Source organism: Petaurus breviceps, unplaced genomic scaffold (genome assembly GCF_028583685.1).
Source record: "Petaurus breviceps papuanus isolate PSGF00001 unplaced genomic scaffold, PetGlider_PUasm1.0 182, whole genome shotgun sequence".
Classification (NCBI taxonomy): domain Eukaryota; kingdom Metazoa; phylum Chordata; class Mammalia; order Diprotodontia; family Petauridae; genus Petaurus; species Petaurus breviceps.
Window position 1 is genome coordinate 637043 of NW_027185786.1, and position 21407 is coordinate 658449.

A 21407-nucleotide genomic window follows, 5' to 3' on the forward strand; every position below is an offset into this window, starting at 1 on the left:
ATGGGTTTTATCCCACCAAGTCTTAGTGATACATAGGTCAAACTTGTCTTCTTGTGTTAGGACCTCCAGTTACTTTTGTTTTTTTTTGTTTGTTTAAATTCTTGGCATTACTGCATAGACGTTTAATCTAATGGGTTTTATTATGGACTTTTTTTATCCTAGTCTCCAGCTTTTTGTGTAAGAAGTCATAATCATTGGCAATATTTTTTATGTTCCTTCAGGCACTATCATTTATCCCTACATGAATCACCAGAAGCATGTAGGTGTCATGTTTCAAAACGTCTTGGGAGGTTCTTATATCTTAGATATATGCTCTGGAAAGAAAACTGTCCTCCATTTAATAAGCAAACAAATAGCTGTCTTAATACCCCCTGAACACAGAATCAATTACTACTCATCTCTTCTGATTTTTACTGAATGATCTCTCGCTATCTTCTGTGGCTCCATCTATCATTCCTAGGACAGGCTTCTGTCTCTGCAGATGATCAAACTCCCTAGGCTTTAGTAAGTCTTAGTTTTTTAAGCTCTAATTTTATACCTCTCCTTTTCCTTCCCTTTCTCTTCAACTCCAATATCCTGAAGAGTTGCCTCTCTTTCTTCCCAGTTCATTTGTTCCTGTAGGAAGTAGGCTTTCTATACTGGTTGAGATTTACAGCCATGTTTTGGGGTTTTTCAAAATTACTTGTTTAAACTTTAATTCTAAATACCTGGTTAAAAGCAGTCAATTATCCTCTCTTACCGTGACAACCCCATTCACATTCCTTTCCTTAGTCTTATGAATTCTGGGGCCACAACAACTTTCCCCTTCAGCCTTCTACCAACCTCATATCTATTTCAACAATTTTCCCACCCACCAACACACTCTATATTGGTACCTTCCAATTGTTCAGTTTACCTTTTTAAAATTTACCTTGCCTTATCTATCTTTCCAAATACTTTTGCTCTCAAGTTTACTCTTTTGATTCTACTTCTTAAACCTCTTTAATCCTTTTATAATCTTCTTAATTGTCCTTGACCCTGTTCCATTTTAAATTTAGAAGTAGAACTTGGATTAGAATGTGTACCTGGCAATTTTTCTTCAAATTTTCCTCAATTTCTCCAAATGTGTCCTAAAATTTGACCCCTGACTTCCTTCATAATTCCTCCCCAAGTCACCTGTTTGATTTCTGCTTTCTTATTTGGCCCCAAATCCTTCCACAGAAGGCAGAAGTTTAGATACTTTTATCATAGAATCACAGACATAGCTGGAAGGAAAGCATCACAGTGGCCTGCTACCATTCAGTTCATACTTTCCAGATGGGATGATCAAAGTACTTTGTGGGTCTGCACTCTTATAGCACAGAAGTTCCCTGCTGTTAAGTTTACCTTATACTATTAAGCTAGTGAGAAATAAATAGCTCAAAGCAAAGATATTCACTAAAATGCTATAAAAAGAAAAGTAACAACAAAGAATCTTTCCCCCAAACCCAAGGTGTATCCTCCAGCAGAGATATCCAGTAACAGGAAGAGTAGACATATTTAAGAGGTCAGAAATAGAAAGACACACAGATATGGGACACATGTAGTCAGGGCTCATGCATAGAGGTAGGGCTGAGGCATGTTTGAGGAAAAGCAACTCATGCCTTGAATGTTTCAGGGCCACTAATCTCTTCACTGGTTATTGTTGGAAACTAATTGGCTCCTCTAGGTGCTAGTTCAGTTGAAATCCTCAGTGGTTCTGTCCCTCAGTTAGAGTGCAACAAAGGAAGCACTTTGATTATTTTTATTCCCTTTCCCAAGGAAAGTAAGCATCAATAAATCTTTCTCTAGAATATATAGTGTTTGTAACCAGAACTCAAGAACACTTGAAATTGGAATTACCCATGGGGCACACTCAAATTTGGTGCTGCCCCAGAAATCTCCCTTCACTGCTAGAAAGCTAGATTATAAGATTATGCTTTCTACAGAATTAAAACAAAACAACCCACCATCTTCACCACCAAGGGTCTTAACCTGGGGTCTGTGAATTTAAAATTTTTTAAATAACTATTTCAATGTAATTGGTTTCCTATGAAATTCTATATATTTTATGAATTTAAGATCATTTTGAGAAGGGTTCCATAATCTTTATCAGAATGCCAAAGGGATTCATGACACAGAAAAGGTTAGGAACTTATACTCTTCTTAGAAGATTACAGGTTCAGGAAGCAGTTATAAGAATCCCCATATTAGACTACATACAAGTTTATCTTATATGCCAATTTATATTGTAGTTATTTCAAAATGTGTCATACCTTTCAGGATACATTGTCAGGGACCATGTTTTACATAATCTCCCTAGCACCTAGAATAATATTACTAAATAGCAACTTTATATGATCAAAAAGAGAAACATGAGAACTTCAGTCACATTTCCCTCTCAATCACTTGCAGCTGGCAGAAAAATCTAATACTTTGATTCTGCAGTGTTGAATAAATTACAATTTCATTTCATGTTAATGGCTCAATACGAACTTAGAACTAAAAAGAAAGTCCTAGGGATCTATGCATACTTCAATGTTGTTTAGCACACCAAGTACCTCTGCAAAATGTCTTGAGGTTTTAGTGGATGACAGGCTTAAAAGGAGTAAAATAGTGTAAAAGGACAGTGAAAAAGTTACTTTAGTCTTAAGCTATTTTAGAAGATACTACCCAACGTGATGGAGATGATAGTATAGCTTTACTATAACTCAGAATATAACTAGAATGCTGTCATAAATTGTAGAAAGAACATTGCTAAGCTGAAGAGTATGGAAAGGAGGATGAACAGAAAACTAAAGGGCTTTTATTTATGTCACATGAAGATGAGTTAATAGAACTCTGGACATTTCAACTGGAGAAAAAAAGATGTATCAGTGGCATGTGAGATGACCAAATATTTGAAGAGCTGTTAAAGAAGGATTAGGCATTTCTGTTTGGACAGACTTATGACTAAGAGATGGATATAAATTGCAAAAAAGGCTAATTTAGATTTGATGTAAGAAAAAATTTCCTAATAATTAAAATTATCCAAAAAAGAAGCCAAATGTCCAGGGATAAGTGTGCTCATCAGAAGTCTTACAACAAAAGCTGCTTGACAACTTGTTCTGCTTTGCACAAAGCATTTTTTTTGGTCAGATAAAGGTGGGATTTGATGATCTTTGAGTCTTCTAACTCTGAAATTCCATGATTCTATGAAATTTTCTGGACTTCTCCCTCCATTATTATATCTGAATGGTTTATTTCCAATATGAAGTCTCTCATGAGCTTTGAACTACATTCATTAGTTTCATTTTGTGTATCAAGGAAAGAATTGGTATAGAAGGGCACCTCAAATTCAAAGAGTTTCTTTCCAGTATGGATTCTTTGATGTCGTAATAGGTTTCTATTACTGATGAACGTTTTCCTACATTCAACACATTTATAGAGTTTTTCTCCAGTATGGATGTTGAATTAGGCACAATTTAGTGCTGAGACCTTTTCCACATTCTTGACATACAAAGGGCTTCTCTTTAATATGGATTCTTTGATGTTGTAATAGCTTTCGATTAGTGATGAAAGCTTTCCCACATTCACTACATTTATAGGGCTTCTCTCCAGTATGGATTCTTTGATGTTCAATTATATAACTGTTACTAATGAAAGCTTTCCCACATTCATTGCATTTGTAGGGCTTCTCTCCAGTATGGATTTTTTTATGTTGAAGTAGGTAGCTATTACTGCTGAAGGATTTCCCACATTCATAACATTTATTGAGCTCCTGTAAATTATGGATTTTTTGATGTTGAATAAGGTAGCTATTACTCCTGAAAGCTTTCCCACATTCATTACATTTATAGGGCTTCTCTCTAGTATGGATTATTAGATGTCGTGATAGGTCTTGATTACTGATGAAGGCTTTTCCACATTCATTACATTTTTTAGGCTTCTCATCAGCATGAATTCTTTGACGTTGAATTAGGTAACTATTACTGATGAAAGCTTTCCCACATTCATTACATTTATAGGTCTTCTCTCCAGTATGTATAATTTGATGTCGAGATAGATTTCGATTACTGATGAAAGTTTTCCCACATTCACTACATTCATATGAATTCTCTCCACTGTGAATTCTGTTATGTTCATAGAGTCGCCCCTTTCGACTGAAGGCTTTCCCACATTCTTTACATGTAAAAGGCTTCTCACCAGTGTGAATTCTTTGATGTTCAATTAGGTAGTTATTATTGCTGAAGGCTTTCCCACAGTCAGAACATTTACAGGATTTCTCTCCAGAATGAATCTTTTTATGTTTTTCTAAGTAAGTCTTTTTACTAAAGACTTTTCCACATACACTACATTCACAAGGCTTTTTTCCAGAATGAATAAGCTTATCTATTTCAAGATGTTGCCTATACTTGAAGGTTTTTCCACATTCATTACATACATAAGGCTTCCTACCACTGTGAATCTTCTTATGTTTATAAAGAGTCCCCTTTTGGCTAAAGGCTTTACCACATTCATTACATATGTAAGGCTTCTCCCCACTTTGAATCATCTGATATTTATAGAGATTCCCCTTTCTGCTTGAGGTTTTCTTATATTCTTTACATTCAAATGACTTTTCTCTACTATGAAACTTTTGATGTTGAGAAAGGCTTTGAATTTTGTTGAAGGTTTGTCCAAATTCATTACATTTAAATAGATTCTCTCCAGAATCATCTGAATAATGAATAGTTAGGTTTTGTTTACTGCTAACAGTTTTTCCAGATATCTCATGTTTAGAGTGTCTTCCTTGAGTATCTGTTCCATGTTGAGAAATATGGTTTGAATGGTAAATTAAGGATTTGTTGCATTTATTACATTCATAAAGTTTTTCACCTACTGAAACTCTATCATGGTCAACTACATCCAAATATCGTTTTACATTCACTTCAAGAAGTCTCTGTTGGGCATCAGGGATTGAATTCTGACTGCACTTTTGTCCAACTGTATTACATTCATGAAGAAAATCTGGGGAGAAAAAAAAGTATTGATATTCAATATCTTCTGTGAGGAAAGGAAATTGTTTTATGTTAAGTTCTAAATTCTATTCCTTCATTAAGAATGATCACTCTAGAATAGATGGAAAAAAATTTTATAATAAAGAACTAAAGGGGCGGCCCATTGAGTAAGAGCAGTGAGTAAGAGCTCCGGCCCCAGAGTCAGGATGACCTGGGATCGAATCTGGGCTCAGATACTTACCACCACACCCAGAAATAACTGGCCGTGTAACCTTGAGAAAGTTACTTAACCCCAATTGCTTAAAAAAAAAGAAAGAACTAAAGTTTAAAGTAAATGGCAACCTAATGATTCAGAACTTCACAAATGGATGGATTATCATTATGGGTAAACAAGTAATTCTGGAAAATATAGACTGCTAAACCTGAAGCCAGTATGTAACAAAAACTTGTTTACCTATTACAAATATATGGCTTGTGAACATTTAAAAGAGAATGTGTAAACTCCTAAGACCTAGCATTGATTTAATAGAAGCAAATCATATAAAACAAAGCTCATTTCCCTTATTAATAAGATTTATGAACAGGTAGATAAGGGATATAAATATCAGATACCTAATTTTCAGCAGTATACTTGACAGAATTTTTCAAGATATCTTTCTGGATATGATAAAGAAATGTGAATTGGACTAGAAAATAGCCCACTGAGTCTATATGAAGTTTTAAAACCTTAGTGAAAAAGATACTTCAGCAAAAAGAGTTTTGTCCATCGGGATTGTTTTCTAGTTGTATAAATATACATATATATGTGTATATTTGTGTGTATACATGCATACCTAGACATATATACATATATGTATATGTGTATATCTGTATGGAGAGACAGAGAGAAGGAGAGAGAGAAAAAGATTCTACTTGTCCGTTTAACAATTTTAGTAATAACCTAGATGAAATCATAGCAGATACTCATCTGCTATAAATTTATAAAAGATACCTGAGAGAATACAAGAATGAATAAAGGATTTTTAACATGTCACAACAGGCTAGAATAATGTGCCAAGACAAACAATATGAAATTTAACAAGGATATATGTGAAGTTTTCTGTTATCAATTATCAAAGTTTAGAAAGTCTGATTTATCAGTAATTCACATAAAAAAAATCCAGGGGATTGAGGTAGACCACAATTTCAATATTAAGTAATGGTATCCTGTAGCCACCAAAAAAGTTAATTCAATTTTAAGGTGTGTTAAAAAATGTATAATGTCAAGGGTGGCTAGGTGGTGCAGTGAATAGAGTGCTGGCTCTGGAGTCAGGAGGAGAGTTCAAATCTGGCCTCAGACACTTAACACTTACTAGCTGTGTAACCTTGGGCAAGTCACAACACCAACTGCCTGTCAAAAAAAAAGCAAAAACAAATGTATAATGTCTACAGCAGAGAAAATAATCTTATTACACTCTGTCCTAGTGAGACCATATTTAGGTAGACTTTCTGTTCAGTTTTGCTTTTTTTTTGCTTTTTGGAGGGCAATTGAGGTTAAGTGATTTGCCCAAGGTCACATGGCTAGTTTTTGTGTTAAGTGTCTGAGGCAGGATTTGAACCGAGGTCCTCCTTACTCCAGGGCCGGTGCTCTATTTACTGTGCCACCTAGCCACCCCTTTGTTCAGCTTTGTATACAATTTAAAAGAGATACTAACAAATAAAGAGCACTGGGCAGTGGGCAGTGGCAGGAAGCTGTTAATTGGATTTCAAAGGCAAAGCATTATTTAGTTTCATTTCATGTGGCAAGTCAAAATATAGATATATGACATATGAAATATAAACATATGATATAAAGTTTCAGCAAGGCAAGAAGACTGACAGATAAATGCACTGAGTAGAAAAATAGTCAGTAGGGAACATGCCACAGCATTTTGATACAGAAATTGGCCATAAGAATCTCAATAAGATTGACAGGGAAGATCAGACTTAGACTCTTATTCCAGTAAAGAAAGCAAGACAAATGTTGCAGTGATCTGCAGACACCATACTATATTTATCTTTCTGCCAGAGTCAGTTAATTGCCATTTATGCTCAAAGTGAAGGAATGCTTTACTACTGGAAAAGAAGTAAAAAGACTCAAGAAAGACCTTTCCATTTGACATGCTGACAGATAGAATGAAATATTCCTTTTTTTAAAAAGTGGAACATTTTTAAGGTAAAAACAAAAAAGAAAAAGGAGCAAAAAATGGAGAGTGAAATTCTACGCAATGTCAAGAGACATTGATGGAAAAATATCAGCATAAAGGAGAAAGGGAAGAAGAAGTCCTAAATATTTGGGGATTAATAACAGAAATAAGGCCATTTTAACATCATGAGGAACTGTAATTTATGAAGAAAGAGCTCTTTACACTCCAAGTAACCATGATTTGGATTCAAAGGCTGAAGCTTTTGGGTAAAGATAAACAGGAGAAACAAAAGTGATACTGTTTTGGGAGGATACTATAGAACACTTGGCAGAAAAAGAAATGGATGATAGTTTCTGGAAAGATATCATGGGTCTTGTACAGAGGAATGATATAGTAAGAATGAGGGATTTCAGTTACATCATTCAGGTTCCTTGTCTGTAAGATGGAAATATAATGATAATATTTTCACTAATCACCTCATAGGTTGGAAAAGTACTTTGTAAATCATCAAGTGCCATAGATCTATGTCCCACTGTAATAGTGTGTGTGTGTGCGTATGTGTGTGTGTGTGTGTGTGTGTGTGTGTGATGGGAGGCTGTCAATCACAGAACAGTAGGACTTGAAGGCAGACTGCTGAATTTCAAGGAAGAAAAGAAGTCACAAGAAATGAAAAGAAACGATATAGATCATGTATTTGTGAGGTTTAGAAGTGAATGAAAATGAAGTGAAAGGTAGATAAGACAGACAAAGGGGACAAGAAAAGGTTATGTTCTTTTAAAAGATCAGACATTTATGAAGAACCTTAAAACAAAGGGGGACTGAAGATTCAAGAAGACTAAAAAATAATCACAGGGAAGGAGGAAGAATTAACATTAGGAAAAATCATGCACCTCCTTCTCTAAGACTAGAGGGAAATGTGAGGTCAGGAGGTTTAAGACAGTTATCTTTCAGAGGAAAGGTGAAGAAACAGCTCCAGAATGACAGCAATCAGAAACGTCCTCCCACGTCGTGTGGCCTTTAAGAAGTGCCAGTCTAACACTTCAGGGTAATGCACCCTTATCGACGAGCTAAGGGGCTGCTTGCAATCCTACCTGTCTGCCTGGTTTCTGTTACTCACCGAGGTAAAGGCTTCTTGGAACTTCTGCATCTGGCAACCCTCATACTGCTCTTTTTTCCAACTGGGAGAGGACATCTGGCTTGAAAACTGGAAACCCTGCTCACAGGGAAAAAATAGGAAATTGCTAAAAAGGCAGAAACATCAGAATTCAATCTTAGCCATTCAGTCAATAAACATTTACTGGGTTCCTACTATGTGCCAGGCACTGTGCTAAGTCCTGGGGATACAAAAAGAGGCAGAAGATAGTCCCTGCCCTCAGGGAGCTTTTTCTTTAAGGCATACTAGAAAGGACTTCTGAAGGATGCTTTGTATTGAGTTTGTGTTGTTATCAAGTAATAGAACCCAAAACAGGATCTGAAGTAGACTGAAAGAAAAGTGCTCCATTTAAACACATTTCCCTAAGAAGATGGCAATTTCCATGTCTTCCAGTAGCTACACTGGGACTTTAATGGGGAAATATACAGGAGGAAAACTATTGTCCTCAGGAGAATCATAATAATGTTTCTGAATGCCACTTATACAAAGCAAAGATTCAGAGTCTAAGAGAGCAGAAACGCTGTGCTTCTTTGCACCCAAAGATTTAGAAGTCTTTCTACATTACATGTAATCCTAAGAATATCCTCATACACAAAGTTCAAACTCAGTGAAGCACTTCTTCAGACATTCCATAATCTATAGGAAGAGAGAATGCCAAGAAATCCCAGTGGTCAGATAATTCATGAGGAAGCCATTCTTACCAAGGGAAACAAAATTCTCATAATTTTCCAGCATCACTTCCCTGAACAAGTCCTTCTGAGCTGGTTCCAACAGCTCCCATTCCTCCCAAGTGAACTCGACAGCCACATCTTGGAATGTCAGTAATTTCTGCAATATCAAAAAACATTTCACTCTGTCTGTCCCTTACATGGAACAAAATTGAATGAAGAAACAATTATTAAGGCTTACTATGTGCCAAGAATTATGTGAAGTTCTGGGGAAAAACCAAAAGCAAAGAAAGTCTCTCCCCTTAAGAAGCTTACATTTTCAAAGAGGAAGACAACATATACAGGGGAATGGAGGTCAGGGAGGATTATTTTGGTTTGGAGGGTTACAGGAATAGTGATCGGAGCCATATGGGAGTACATTGATATATACTTTCCAAGAATAATGACAGAGTGGATTTGGACATGGTTCAAGAACTGGAAAGCTGGAGAGGACAGAGTAGTGGGCCCATGTAGGTAGACAAGGCTTCTAGTGAGGTGAAGATGGCCAGAGTCAAAGTAGGCAGGAGTTGAGCTGAGATGCAGTGGGACACTGAAGCAACCCTTGATTGAGACATCTGGATCCTGGGGTTTAGTATAAGCAGTGAGGTGAAAGGGCTGAATCCTCAGGGCATGGTTCTGGCTTAGGTAGCAAGGTTGCTCACAAGAAGATGGTCAGGAAATGAGAAGTGAAGTTGGCACAGCAAAGATGGAATGATTCTCAGGGGTTTTGAGCATTCCATGTCTAGGCTTCTTGAGGCTCTACTTACATTTCTTCCCTTTATAACAGACTTTCTATATTGTAAACAACTTTACCATATGACTCAAGGTCACTTACAAATCCCCTGCCCCAAGTCTCTTCCTGCTCCTCTCCAACCTCGTCAACAATGTTGTCAAACTCAAACCCTTTGGGTGTGTGTTGACTTAGAAAATGGCAAATGAATGTCTGCTTACAGCAGGGGGCTATGAGTTCGAAACATCTGCTTTACATAACCACTAAAGTAATTTTCCTAAAGCACAGATTTGACTATGTCATTCTATTACTCAGACTCCAATGGCACTTTATTAACTCTGGAATCAAACTTGAGTTCCTCTGTTTGACATTTAAAATCCATCACAACTTGCCCAACCTACACTTCTAGGCTTATGTTACCCTTTATAACTTACATTCTATCAGTACAGACAATACGTTCAACTACATTACACAAGATGATTTTGGAAGGAGGCTTTAGCAGCTGGAGGGATCAAGGATGTCATCATCACTAGCTTTTCTAGAGGGCTTTAAGATTTGCAAAGTGCTCTGCAAGTATTTTCTCATTTGATCCTTATAACAACCTTGGGAGTAAGTGTTATTTATTATCCTCACTTTATAGATAACAAAACTGAAGCACACAGAGGTTAAGTGACTTGCTTGGAGTCACCCTGTCATTAAGTATCTGAGGCTTGATTTGAGCTTAGATCACCCACACTCCAGGCCCAGAACTCTACCTGCCATATGACCTAGCTGTAACTTATGTAGGAGGCAGCATTAAAGCAGGCTCCAAAGGAAATTAAGGATTCTAAGAAGCATAGGTGATGAGACCATACATTCCAGGCATGGGAGACGGGCCTGGGTGAAAGTACCAAGATGGAAGATGGAATCATTAAAAGTGGCATGCAATTTTCAACATGTAATTAATCACACTTTTATTCCTATTCAGTTCTAGACCCAGTTCACTGTCCATTTAAAGTCCCTATCCTAAGTATATGTATAGATGGACTAAAAACCCAATGAGAGACATTCCCCAAAAGATAAGTGGTCAAAAGATATAAACAAGCAGTTTTCAAAAGAATTACAAAGTATTCACAACCATGTTCTAAAAAATGCTCCAAAACACTAATAACAAGAGAAATGCAAATCAAAACAACCCTGAAATTTTACCTCATATCCTGAAAATTGGCAGAGAAAAAAACAGCAATGTTCAATGCTGGAGGGGTCGAAGGATGATAGGAACACTAAATACATTGTTGGTGGCACTATGAAATGGTACAGCCATTTTGGAAAGTAATTTGGAATTATGCAAATAAAGTAACTAAGATGTTCATACCCTCTGAACCAGAGATTCTGTTACTGGGCTTATCCTCCAGGGAAGCCACTGACAAACGGCTCCCAAAATATTGATAGCAGCACTTTCTGTCATAGTAAACAATTGGAAACAAAATAGACACCTATCAATTAGAGAATGACTAAACAAATTGTGGCACATGAATATAATGGAATATTGCTTTGCTATGAAGAATGACGTATGTAATAAATAAGAAGCATGGAAAGGTTTATGTGAACTTTTGAAGAGTCAAATTAAAAGCAGAGCCAAGGAAACAATATACTTGACTCCAAGAATATAAATGGAAAGAACACACACACACACACACACACACACACCCAAAATTTTATGTTGAAAGATTATAAAGATCAAGCAAGACTTGAGCAAAGAGATATGGAAGGATGTTCCCAATCCATCCCCTTCATGGAAGCGGGAGGTCCACAGGTGTTATATATTGCTTATGTTTACAGACTTTTTAAACGTACTAATAAATTGTGCTCATTTTTCCTTTTTTATTCTTTAAAAACTTAATAATAGGTAGTCTTCCATTTGATTTTCCATATGTGGTTCATTGGGCCATCTCTTCTAAATGGCTATGTAGTTCATTGAAAAGAATATATGATATTATGGTCCCTGATGCATTCAACCCAGTATGTTACACAAATTTGGAAGACCTTACCATTTATTTATATAGAATTCTCCTTCATTTGGACCCTGTACAGCTCATCTCTCAGGAATCTTTGCATCTTTGGCAAACATGGGGCTCTCTGTTTTCTGGCAGCTTGACACTGGTATTCAGAAGACGAATAAAATTTTCTTTTTCATCATGTCTATTTTAGATGATCTTAGCATATGAATGATCCCATACTTCCTGTTTTCTAGGCCCAAGTCTGACCATTCCTTATTAGAGCTCACTCTTAGGTGAGTATAAATTAAGTAAGTAAAAGTTATTCACAATTTCTTTTTTTGCCAGGATCACTCCTACTTCCATAGAATCAACCTTAAACACAATTGGTTTGACTCATCTCCTTGCTTTCATTGCTAATGTCATTTTCCTTTCTTCCTATAACATAGCAAGGATTTGCTGTTCATGACAGGTGGTTCCACTGTCATCAAACTGAAAAGTTTTGGGGGCGGCTAGGTGGCACAGTGAGTAAAGCACCGACCCCCGAGTCAGAAGGACCTGAGTTCGGTTCTGGCCTCAGACACTTAACACCCACACAAAAAACTAGCCATGTAACCTTGGACAAGGTTAACAATTGTTAACCCCAATTGCCCTCCAAAAGGCAAAAAAACCCAAAAAACTGAAAAGTTTTTCTACAGGAAAACTTGACAGTCCTTGTGTTCACTGCCCTCCTTTCAGTTTGTTCAATACTTTAGGGGTGACCAGGCTTTATGGGGTTTTACAACTGTCTGCAAACTCATATTCCTCCTCTCATTCTGAACTGTCAATTATGGAATTTTACTGCTTTCAAAATCTATAACAGAAGCTATGTGTGGTCAGAGGATCCTTGGGGGGGGCCCATGACCCTTTGAGGGGATACTATATTCATAGTAATACCAAACTATTATTTGCCTATCAACATATTCCTTTCCTTCCCTACATATCTATGTGAAGCTAGACTTTTTATATATACTACAGTCAAAACAACATATCACAATGAACTGATACTGAAGATGAGAATTTAGCTTCTTCGATTAAGTCAGACATTAGAGATTTGCAAAAATATGTACACCACTCGCAATTTTTCATAAAGAATATTAATGTTAACATGTAATGGGTTTAGTATTATTTTAAATAAATATTTTAAAGTATCCTTTACAATTTCTAAAATGGTATAGATAGATATAACTAGTGGTGTGCTGATAATGTTTAACAACCATTTTAGGGGGAAGGAGAGACAGGGGGATGGATCAAAACACTTCTAAGTATAATGTACATTAAGAGCTTCTCTCATCACTTTCTTAAGCCTAGACAATTTAAAAAATAATAAATTAAGGTCTGATTTGTAACCCTTTGCTGATTTCCATGCTTTAAATGCTTACACTGAAAATGTAACAACTGGCTGAGTCAGTACAAGTCCCAATGGGCTCCAGCATACCTCTGGATATAACTCAAACAAAAAGTTCTTTGGAGTCCTCAGTAATTTTTAAGAGTGTAGAGGAGTCCTGAAAACAAGAAGCCTGAGAATTTCTAGTCTAAAAACATCATTGTTTCTAACAGCTTTGCCAGTCTCCTTGACAAGTAAACTTAAGTGACTGCTAGCTAAGGCGGTTCCAAGCTATTTTTACCTTTTCTTTGTAGCAATGACTGACTGACACTATTTAAAAAAAATTGGTTAGGGCTCATGTCTTTTCCTTTACTCACTGCCCATTTTTTAGCGTCAACATCTTATCTTCATACAAGTCAGAATTATAATTGCATGCAATATCTTTCTAACATTACTGGATGTCATACATGACACTGATGTGTGTATGCATTTAAATATGTATTATGACAATATAACCAGAAAATCAAACTTTCTCAACAAAAAATTGAAAAAATATGCTAGCAAGGTAGGAAGAAATTAGATAAACCTACAAAAATCATTTGCATTCCTATATTCTCAGATTCAATCTACAAGCTTTTACTAAGCATCAGGCATTGTACTTGGGATACAAAGAATGAAACAATCCCTCCACATCCTTAAACAAGAAATTTAACTTCTCCAAAAAATAAATTAAGCATATTTAAAGGGATTTGCACTTCCAAACTTTCAAAATTATTACAAAGAAATTTTAATCAAAAGTAACTGGTACTGGGCAAAATAAAAAATAAATAAAGAGAAACATGACATGAAATTAAATCCACATAAAAAGAGTTAGTAAAACATCTACAGAAAATTAAAAAAGGGAATAAAGTATTTTTTATTTAAAATTTAGATCCAAATCTCACAATATATACCATATTAAATTCAGGATGAAGTATAGACAAAAAAAAAAACCCTATAATAATACATAGAGAATGGCATAATAAATTTCTGTAAAATGTACAGAGGAGATACACATTGAGTTACCAAACCAAAAAAAGTAACTATAGGTAGATATACTAGTTTGCTTAAATATGAAAAAACTCTACACAGAAAAACAACAAAATAGAAACAAAAAATAAATTGGGGAAAATATGGAAAATATACAGGTAAAAGTAGAATATCTAAGAATTCTTCTAAAATAAGTTTATTTATCCTTTTGGTTTTTCTGTAACAGTCATTTCTGGATATTTCTCTGCTCTGCTTCCTTCAACCTGAGAATTAAACCTTTTTGAAACAAATATTAGAAGTTAAGAAACATACGACAACACAGTTACGGTGTCTAGCAATGTCTGCAAACTTCTAAATCCATGGTCAGCTCCCTCTCTGATGCTTATCTTTTCTAAGACCAAGATTAGTTTGAACAACTACTTAGAATTTAGTTGTCTTTCAGTATTCTATTTACATTGTTGGGTTCAATCTGTTCTCTTGTATTATTGTTGTGATCAATCTGTATGTTGTTCTCTTGATACTTTTCCTTCTGCAGGAGTTCATATAGATCTTTCTAAGATTCTCTGAATACATTTGTCATTTCTCATTGCACAGTAACATTCCATTATGTTAATAAACCAGAGTTTGTTCAGCCAGTCCCCCACTCATGGGTACCAACTTTGTTTCCGTTTCTTTGCTTTCATTAAAAGTGCTCTTACTAACGTTTTTTGCATATATGAAGCCTTTCTTCTGTCTTTGACCTCCACTGGTAAATGTTCAGCAGAAAGATTGCTGTAATAAAGGGAATAAACAGTTTAGTCACTTTTTTTCAAACAATTTCACTTTTTTTTCCTGAAATAGTGATACCAATTTACAGCTTCCCCAAGAGAATATTGTTGTGACCAACTTCTAGAAGCCCCTTAAATGATGATTATTTTGCCAGCTTGAAGAAAAACCTCAATTATTTTAATTTGCACATTTCCTTTTACTAGTGATTTGGAATATGATTTAAATGGTAATGTGCAGTTTGCAATTCTTCCTTTGCAAATTCTTTGACTGTATCCTTAAACACTTATCAATTGAGAAATGGCTCTTTTTTATGTGTTTTTGTGAATTCACTAAAAATAGCTACGAGCTAGCATTTATATAGTATTTAACATATCACCTCATTTGGCCAAATGAGACAACATATATAAAATACTCTGCAAATCTTAAAGCACTATATAAATGATGTTTAATAACTTTATTGTTTGGTTCCCACAACAACTCTGAAATAAGTGCTATTTTTATTCCTTTTTATATAATGAGGAAACTGAAGCTTGGAAAGGTTAGCTGATTTGCCCAGGGTTACACAACTAATAAATATCAGAAGCAATATTCAAACTTAGATCTTCTTAATGTCAAGTCCAACACTCTATTCATTGCACTTCCTAGCTACTTTAATGGCCTATAAATCTTGGATATTGACTATTATCAGTGATACTGATTAAAATATTTTTCCTGCCAGCTTCTCTTTTTACTTTATCTGCATTAATTTCACTTCTACAAAAATTTTATGTAACTGATATTGTTGTTTTTTCCTTTCTGTTGCCTCCATCTCTATGCCTTTTTGATTACGAATTCTTCCCTTCTCATGATGAAAAATACGATCCACCACCAGATAAAGAACTGATTGAGTCTGAATACAGACTGAAGCATACTATTGTTCAATTCTGTATTTTTTTTGGTGTTTTTTTAATTTGGGTCTGTCTTTTCACAACATGACTAATATGGTGACATGTTTTACATGACTGAACATGTATAACCTGTAACAAATTGCTTACCTTCTCAGAGAAGAGGGAGGTTATTGAGGAAGTTTGTAATGCAAACTTAAAAAAAGAATGTTAAAAATTATCTTTATATGTAGCTGGGGAAAAATACTATTAAATATAATAGTATTTAATTTCATAATTTCCTTTCATAATTCCATGGCTAATTTATTCCATTTTCTTCTAGTTCTTTTACATAATCTTTTATGATTAGGTTGATCATGCATTTGGAACTTATGAAATGTAATGTAAGATGTTGGTCTAAGCCTAATTCTGTCACATTGCCCTTCAGATTTCCCAACAGTTCTTGTCAAAAGGGGAGTCATAATGCCCACTAATTTATGTTTTTGGCTTTATAAAAACTGGACTTTTTCATTTGCTACTTATTCTTTTTAAAAAATCAAGTCTTTTCTACTGATTACTTTTCCATCTTATAATGGGTACCAAATTGTTTTATTATGTCTTTCCCTACAAGGCAGTTTTAAATCTGGTCATGTTATGCCTTCATTCCTTCTCCCCACCCCCCTAAAATTTTAGATATTTTGCTGCTCCAGATGCTTTTAAGCTTTTTTTTGTCTAGTTCTATTCAGAATCACCTTAGTAGCTTTATTAGTATAGCACTAAATCTAAAAATTAATTTATGCAGTATTGTTTTTATGTTTGCATGGTGCAAACATGAGCACTGAACATTTCTTATTATTAGCTTTCCTCTAATTTAGTAAAGGCTGTTTTGTAGTAGTATTTAAATAAATTTTCCATGTGTCTTTGAAAGTTAACCATCAGAAAGTTTATGCATTTCATAGTTAATTTGAATAACTTCTATTATCATTTCCTCTTGATTCTCTTATACAGTACAGAAATGTTAAGGATTTTTGTGCATCCTTTTGCATCCCATTATTTTACTGAAGCTCTAAGTCATCTCTGTTTCTTCATTGATTCTTTGGGGTTTTCTAAGTAAAGCATCATGTCACTTTTCATTTCTTTCTTGTCTAATGGCTAAATCTAGCTTTTAAAAATCCTTATTAAATAATAGTAGGGAGAACAAACATCCTAGTTTTAGTCCTGTTTGTACTAGGAAAGCTCCAGTTTTTCTACATTATACATACTAGCTCTTCAATTTGCATTTACACTTTAAAAATTATTTTATTGATATCTTTTTGCTTTTGCGTAACACAAATTTTCCCCATATCTCGGTACCTTTGTGTCCCAGGGAGCCATCTATTATCGCAAAGAAAAAAGGAAGAAAAGAGGACAAGAAAAAACCTGAGAAAAATGGATCAATGCATCCTAAAATCAGATGATACACACAATGTTTCATAACCCATCTAGTCCTTCAAAGTAAGGAAAGGTACCTCTTTTGGGGGACTAAAATTTAAAAGTATAAAAATATCGAAGGGCAAACCCAAGTCCTAATAGATGGTCAGTGGAGATGAATGAACTTCACAAAAGAGTAAATATAAATCACTTCCCCAAAAATGCTCAAACTCATTAGCACAAACTTTCATTTAATCATTTAACACCAATAAAAATGACGAAAAAAGCTTAAAATTAGATAGCTTAAAAACTCCACCATGGCAGGGACATGGAAGAACAAATATTCAAATGACAGGATGAATTTTAGAGTGGTAGAACCTTTTTGAAAATTCAATCTGGTAGTGAACCGCTAGATTTACAAAAGCAATCATGCTCTTTTCCACTAGACTCATTATTAGGAATATACTCATATATTACAGAGGAGAAAAAACTGTATATTCAACTAGTTGTTACTGGAGAGAAAAAAAAAAAGGTACCTGAAATGTTCAACATTTCAATGTTAGAGAATGACAGAATCATTAAGAGCAATTAATGTTATAGAATATAGGTTGCTGTTTGTCCTCCGTTTTTGAAGAGGACCAAGACAACAGGAAGGTGATGCCATGATTTGCAGGTAAAGTGGTTTTAAGTAAGGGCGGATGGTACAAAGTCACCAGCCTCACTCTCTCTGCTGGAGCCATCTGGGTCCAGTGGCAGGACACAGATCAGGATGAACAGAGATGAGCCCTCTGAATCACTGGGATATGAAGAAAGGTAACAACAATGGGCAGCGAGTGCTGGGCCTGGAGTCAGGGAGACCTGAGTTCAAATGCAGCCTCAGACACTTCCTAGCTAGACCCTGGGCAAGTCACTTAACCCTGTCTGCCTCAGTTTCCTCAGCTGTCAACTGAGCTGGGGAAGGAAATGGCAAACCCCTTCAGTATATCTTTGCAAAGAAAACCCCAAATGGGGGTCACAAAGAGTCAGACACAACTGAAATGACTGAACAACAAAAACAAAGACCTTATCCTCAAGAAGCACACACATTAATGAGGGAGACAAAAGGTCAATAATTAAGTTCATATAAGGTATATATGTATGTATGTACATATACAAACATGTACATACATACACATATGGAAAGCGAGAGTCGAAGGAAGGTGGTTGTCATTGTCGGTCCTTTGTTCTTAAAGAGGACTATGACATCTGAAAGGTGATGCCATGACTCGCAAGTAGATTGGATTTAAGTGAGGGAGGGCTGTGCAAAGTCACTGGCCTCACTTTGTCCTCCAGAGCCATCTGGGTCTACTGGCAAGATACAGATTGGGACAACTGGAGATGGCCTTGCTATGGAATACATAGTTAAAATCAAAAGGATTAGGAATAGAAAGAAACTTGAAAAGATGTGAAAAATATAAAACAAAGAATGCAAAGTCAGAAAAAAAAAGTCATGAACACAATTACACAAATGCCAAAGTCTCTACATAAGTATGAAAGAATGAATGGGGGAAATGTCAAAGGTGGATATGGAAAAAATAAATGATTTGTTATAACACTAACATAATGAAATTCTGGTATTCAAATGTAAATAATTTTAAGTTGTATTTTTGTTAAAGTTAGTTATCTTCACAAGGTACTTAAAATAAGTTATATTAGAAGCTTGATGAAACATTTCAACAAGGTTTACAGTTATGTTCATAAGGAATTAAAAATAAGATTATAATATAAACCTGATGAAAATGAAACATTTTGTTAATGTTTAGTTATAGTCATAAGAAATTGTCTAAAAATAAAATAATATAAAGTCAAAAAAATTGAAATGGTCACCGCTTAATCAATACTGCTAGAAAAAAGCTTGGATACATTTGACACAGCAAACTCAAGACCAGCTAATTTTATATGCATATATGCATACACATCTATGTAACAAAAAGATAACTGCAACTTCTGGACCAGCTTCTGTCTCTGCAGAAATGAGACAGAAATTTTATGAAGAGCTCAATGAGAAGTTTCATGTTAAATCATATGTACTTAAATACACAGTTCAAAAGTGGCCATAAGGACAATAATAGCTAATATTTCTGTAACACGATGTACCTGCGCTATGTGCACTTTATAAATTGCTCTCATTTGATTCTCACAACAACCCTGAAAGGTAGGTGCTATTATTATCCACATTTTACAAATGAGGAAACTGAGGCAGAGAGGTAAGTGGCTTGCCCAGGGTAACAAAAGAAGACTGTCACATTTTAAGTCTGTGGCCAAATTTTTAGCTCGGGTCTTCCTGACTCCAAATCCAGCCACTCTGTGCACTAAACCGCCTGGGACAATAAATGTTGGAAAACAGGGTTCAGAAGTAGTAATAATAAGAGTAACAGGGGGAAACGGAGAGCCTCTCAGAGGCTGGAGGAGAACATGGGTGGAAGCCCCTTCCCTGCCCGGATACACAGGGAGCTGGGCTGGGGAGGGGGATGGAGATGGCCACGCCCTCTGGGGAGGAGACAAAGCTTCACTCACGTTCCCGACCTGAGGCTCCCGGTTTCCCCCTCCCCCCGAGTCCCCTACAGACCCCCGAGTCTGGGTGGGGAGGTGGCCACGCCCCCTAAGGAGGGGACAAAGCATCACTCACGTGTCCTGTCCTCCCCACACCCCGGTCTCCAGGCCCACAGCTGGGTGGTGGGGAGGGGTGGCCCCGCCCCCGGAGAGGAGGGGGAGGGGACGATACATCAGTCACGTGGGCCCTCCTCCTCCCCCCCCAGGGCCCAGTAGGAGGAGGGGATGGCCCCGCCCCCGGGGAGGATGGGGAGGGGACGATGCGTCACTCACGTAGGGAGGGCCCAGGGTCCAGCCGCTGCCGCTCACACCCTCCGGCCCCTCTGCTCACCTCGCTGGGGAGAGGCCGGGGTCCCGACCAGCCAGACCTGGGGGAGAGACGCGAGTTACGGGGGAGGCCGGCGAAGCGGGCCAGGGTAGCGGCCCGACCCCCCCCCCCCAGCCCCGTTCCCACCTTGTCCCCCAGACGGAGGAGGGTCCCCCTGGAGACGCTGACCCTGCACCAGCTGCAGCTCCAGCTCCAGACCCGCCCCGGGCCCGGCTCCCTCCATCGGGGGGTCATCGAGGCAGGCCGGGAAGGGGCTGCGGACGCCATCGGGCGCCCCTTCTCATCGTACCGAGGAGGCAGCTGAGGCCCAGAGAGGGTATTGGACGACTCGGGGTCACACAGCATCAGGGCCGGGGTCAACCCGCCGCCTCCGCCCCTCGGCAGCCTTAGCCCCTCCCCAGCGCGTGACGCCGCTCTTCAGTCCTGGGGCCGGGATGCCTCAGTAGCCGGCCGGGCAGGGAGGCTGCGATCACGACTGAAGGCTGGAGGGCCCGCCTCCACACGCAAGCGCACTGCGCAGGATGCGCCTCTCCCGCCCGAAGTGAGGACTGGGAGGCAGCCCTCTGGGCGGGGGGAGCTTGGGCGGGCTGAAAGCTCGTGAGGGATTCTGGGAAATGAAGTCCCTACATTTGCGCAGGTGCGATTGCCTGCCTACCTTTAAGCTGGTCAGCATTTGTTAAGCCCCTTCTATATTCATCGTTAAGCATCGGGACTACAAAGAAGGACAGAAACATAGTCCCTGCCCGCAGGGAGCTCATGCTCTAGTGGGGGACAATATTCAGATAACTGTTGAGAACATCATAACAGCACCCCCTTCCCAGGGCTGTGCTGAGGCTCGAATGAGGAATGTAAAGCTTTGCAAAACTCCAAGCACTGTGTAAATGTCTACCCCCCACACACAAACACACTACTACTGTTGAGTCCTGCGTGACTCTTCATCACCCCACTTGGGGTTTTCTGGGAAAAGATCCAGGAGGGGCTTGCCATTTCCTTCTCTAACTCATTTTACAGATGAGGAAACTGAGGCAAACAGGGTGAAGTGACTTGCCCAGGACCATACAGCTAGTAAGTGTCTGAGGCTGGATTTGAACTCAGGAAGATGAGTGTTCCTTGATTCCTCTCTGTGCGCTATGGCGCCCCCTAGTGGCCTAGATTTTAGTGTCTTCCCCTTGCCTGTAAGATCACTTATATATATATATCTCAAATATAATGTTGGGTGTTCAAGCCTGCTCCCCCCACCTCCCTTCCCGTCTGCCCATGTTTGTACAACCCCATGTCCTCTGTGATCCAGTGACAATGGCCTCCTGGCTAGTCCTCCAACTCTTCATTCTACCTCCTGACTCT

General features: G+C 37.6%; 1 protein-coding gene and 1 long non-coding RNA gene across 2 annotated transcripts; both read right to left on the reverse strand.

The window, feature by feature from the left end:
- Positions 1 to 2781: 2781 nt before the first annotated feature.
- Positions 2782 to 21407, reverse strand: LOC138160781 (zinc finger protein 665-like). The gene is given in 6 exon segments (XM_069087517.1): positions 2782 to 3442; positions 3444 to 4986; positions 8259 to 8354; positions 8996 to 9122; positions 20009 to 20103; positions 20190 to 21407. Coding segments are annotated over 6 exon segments (2211 nt in total). The 5' UTR covers positions 20287 to 21407; the 3' UTR covers positions 2782 to 3189.
- On the reverse strand, positions 13837 to 19986 carry LOC138160782 (uncharacterized). Its single transcript, XR_011168209.1, has 2 exons — positions 19812 to 19986; positions 13837 to 14873 (listed from the first exon to the last, which is right to left on the reverse strand). It is a non-coding gene; the product is annotated as an uncharacterized lncRNA (long non-coding RNA).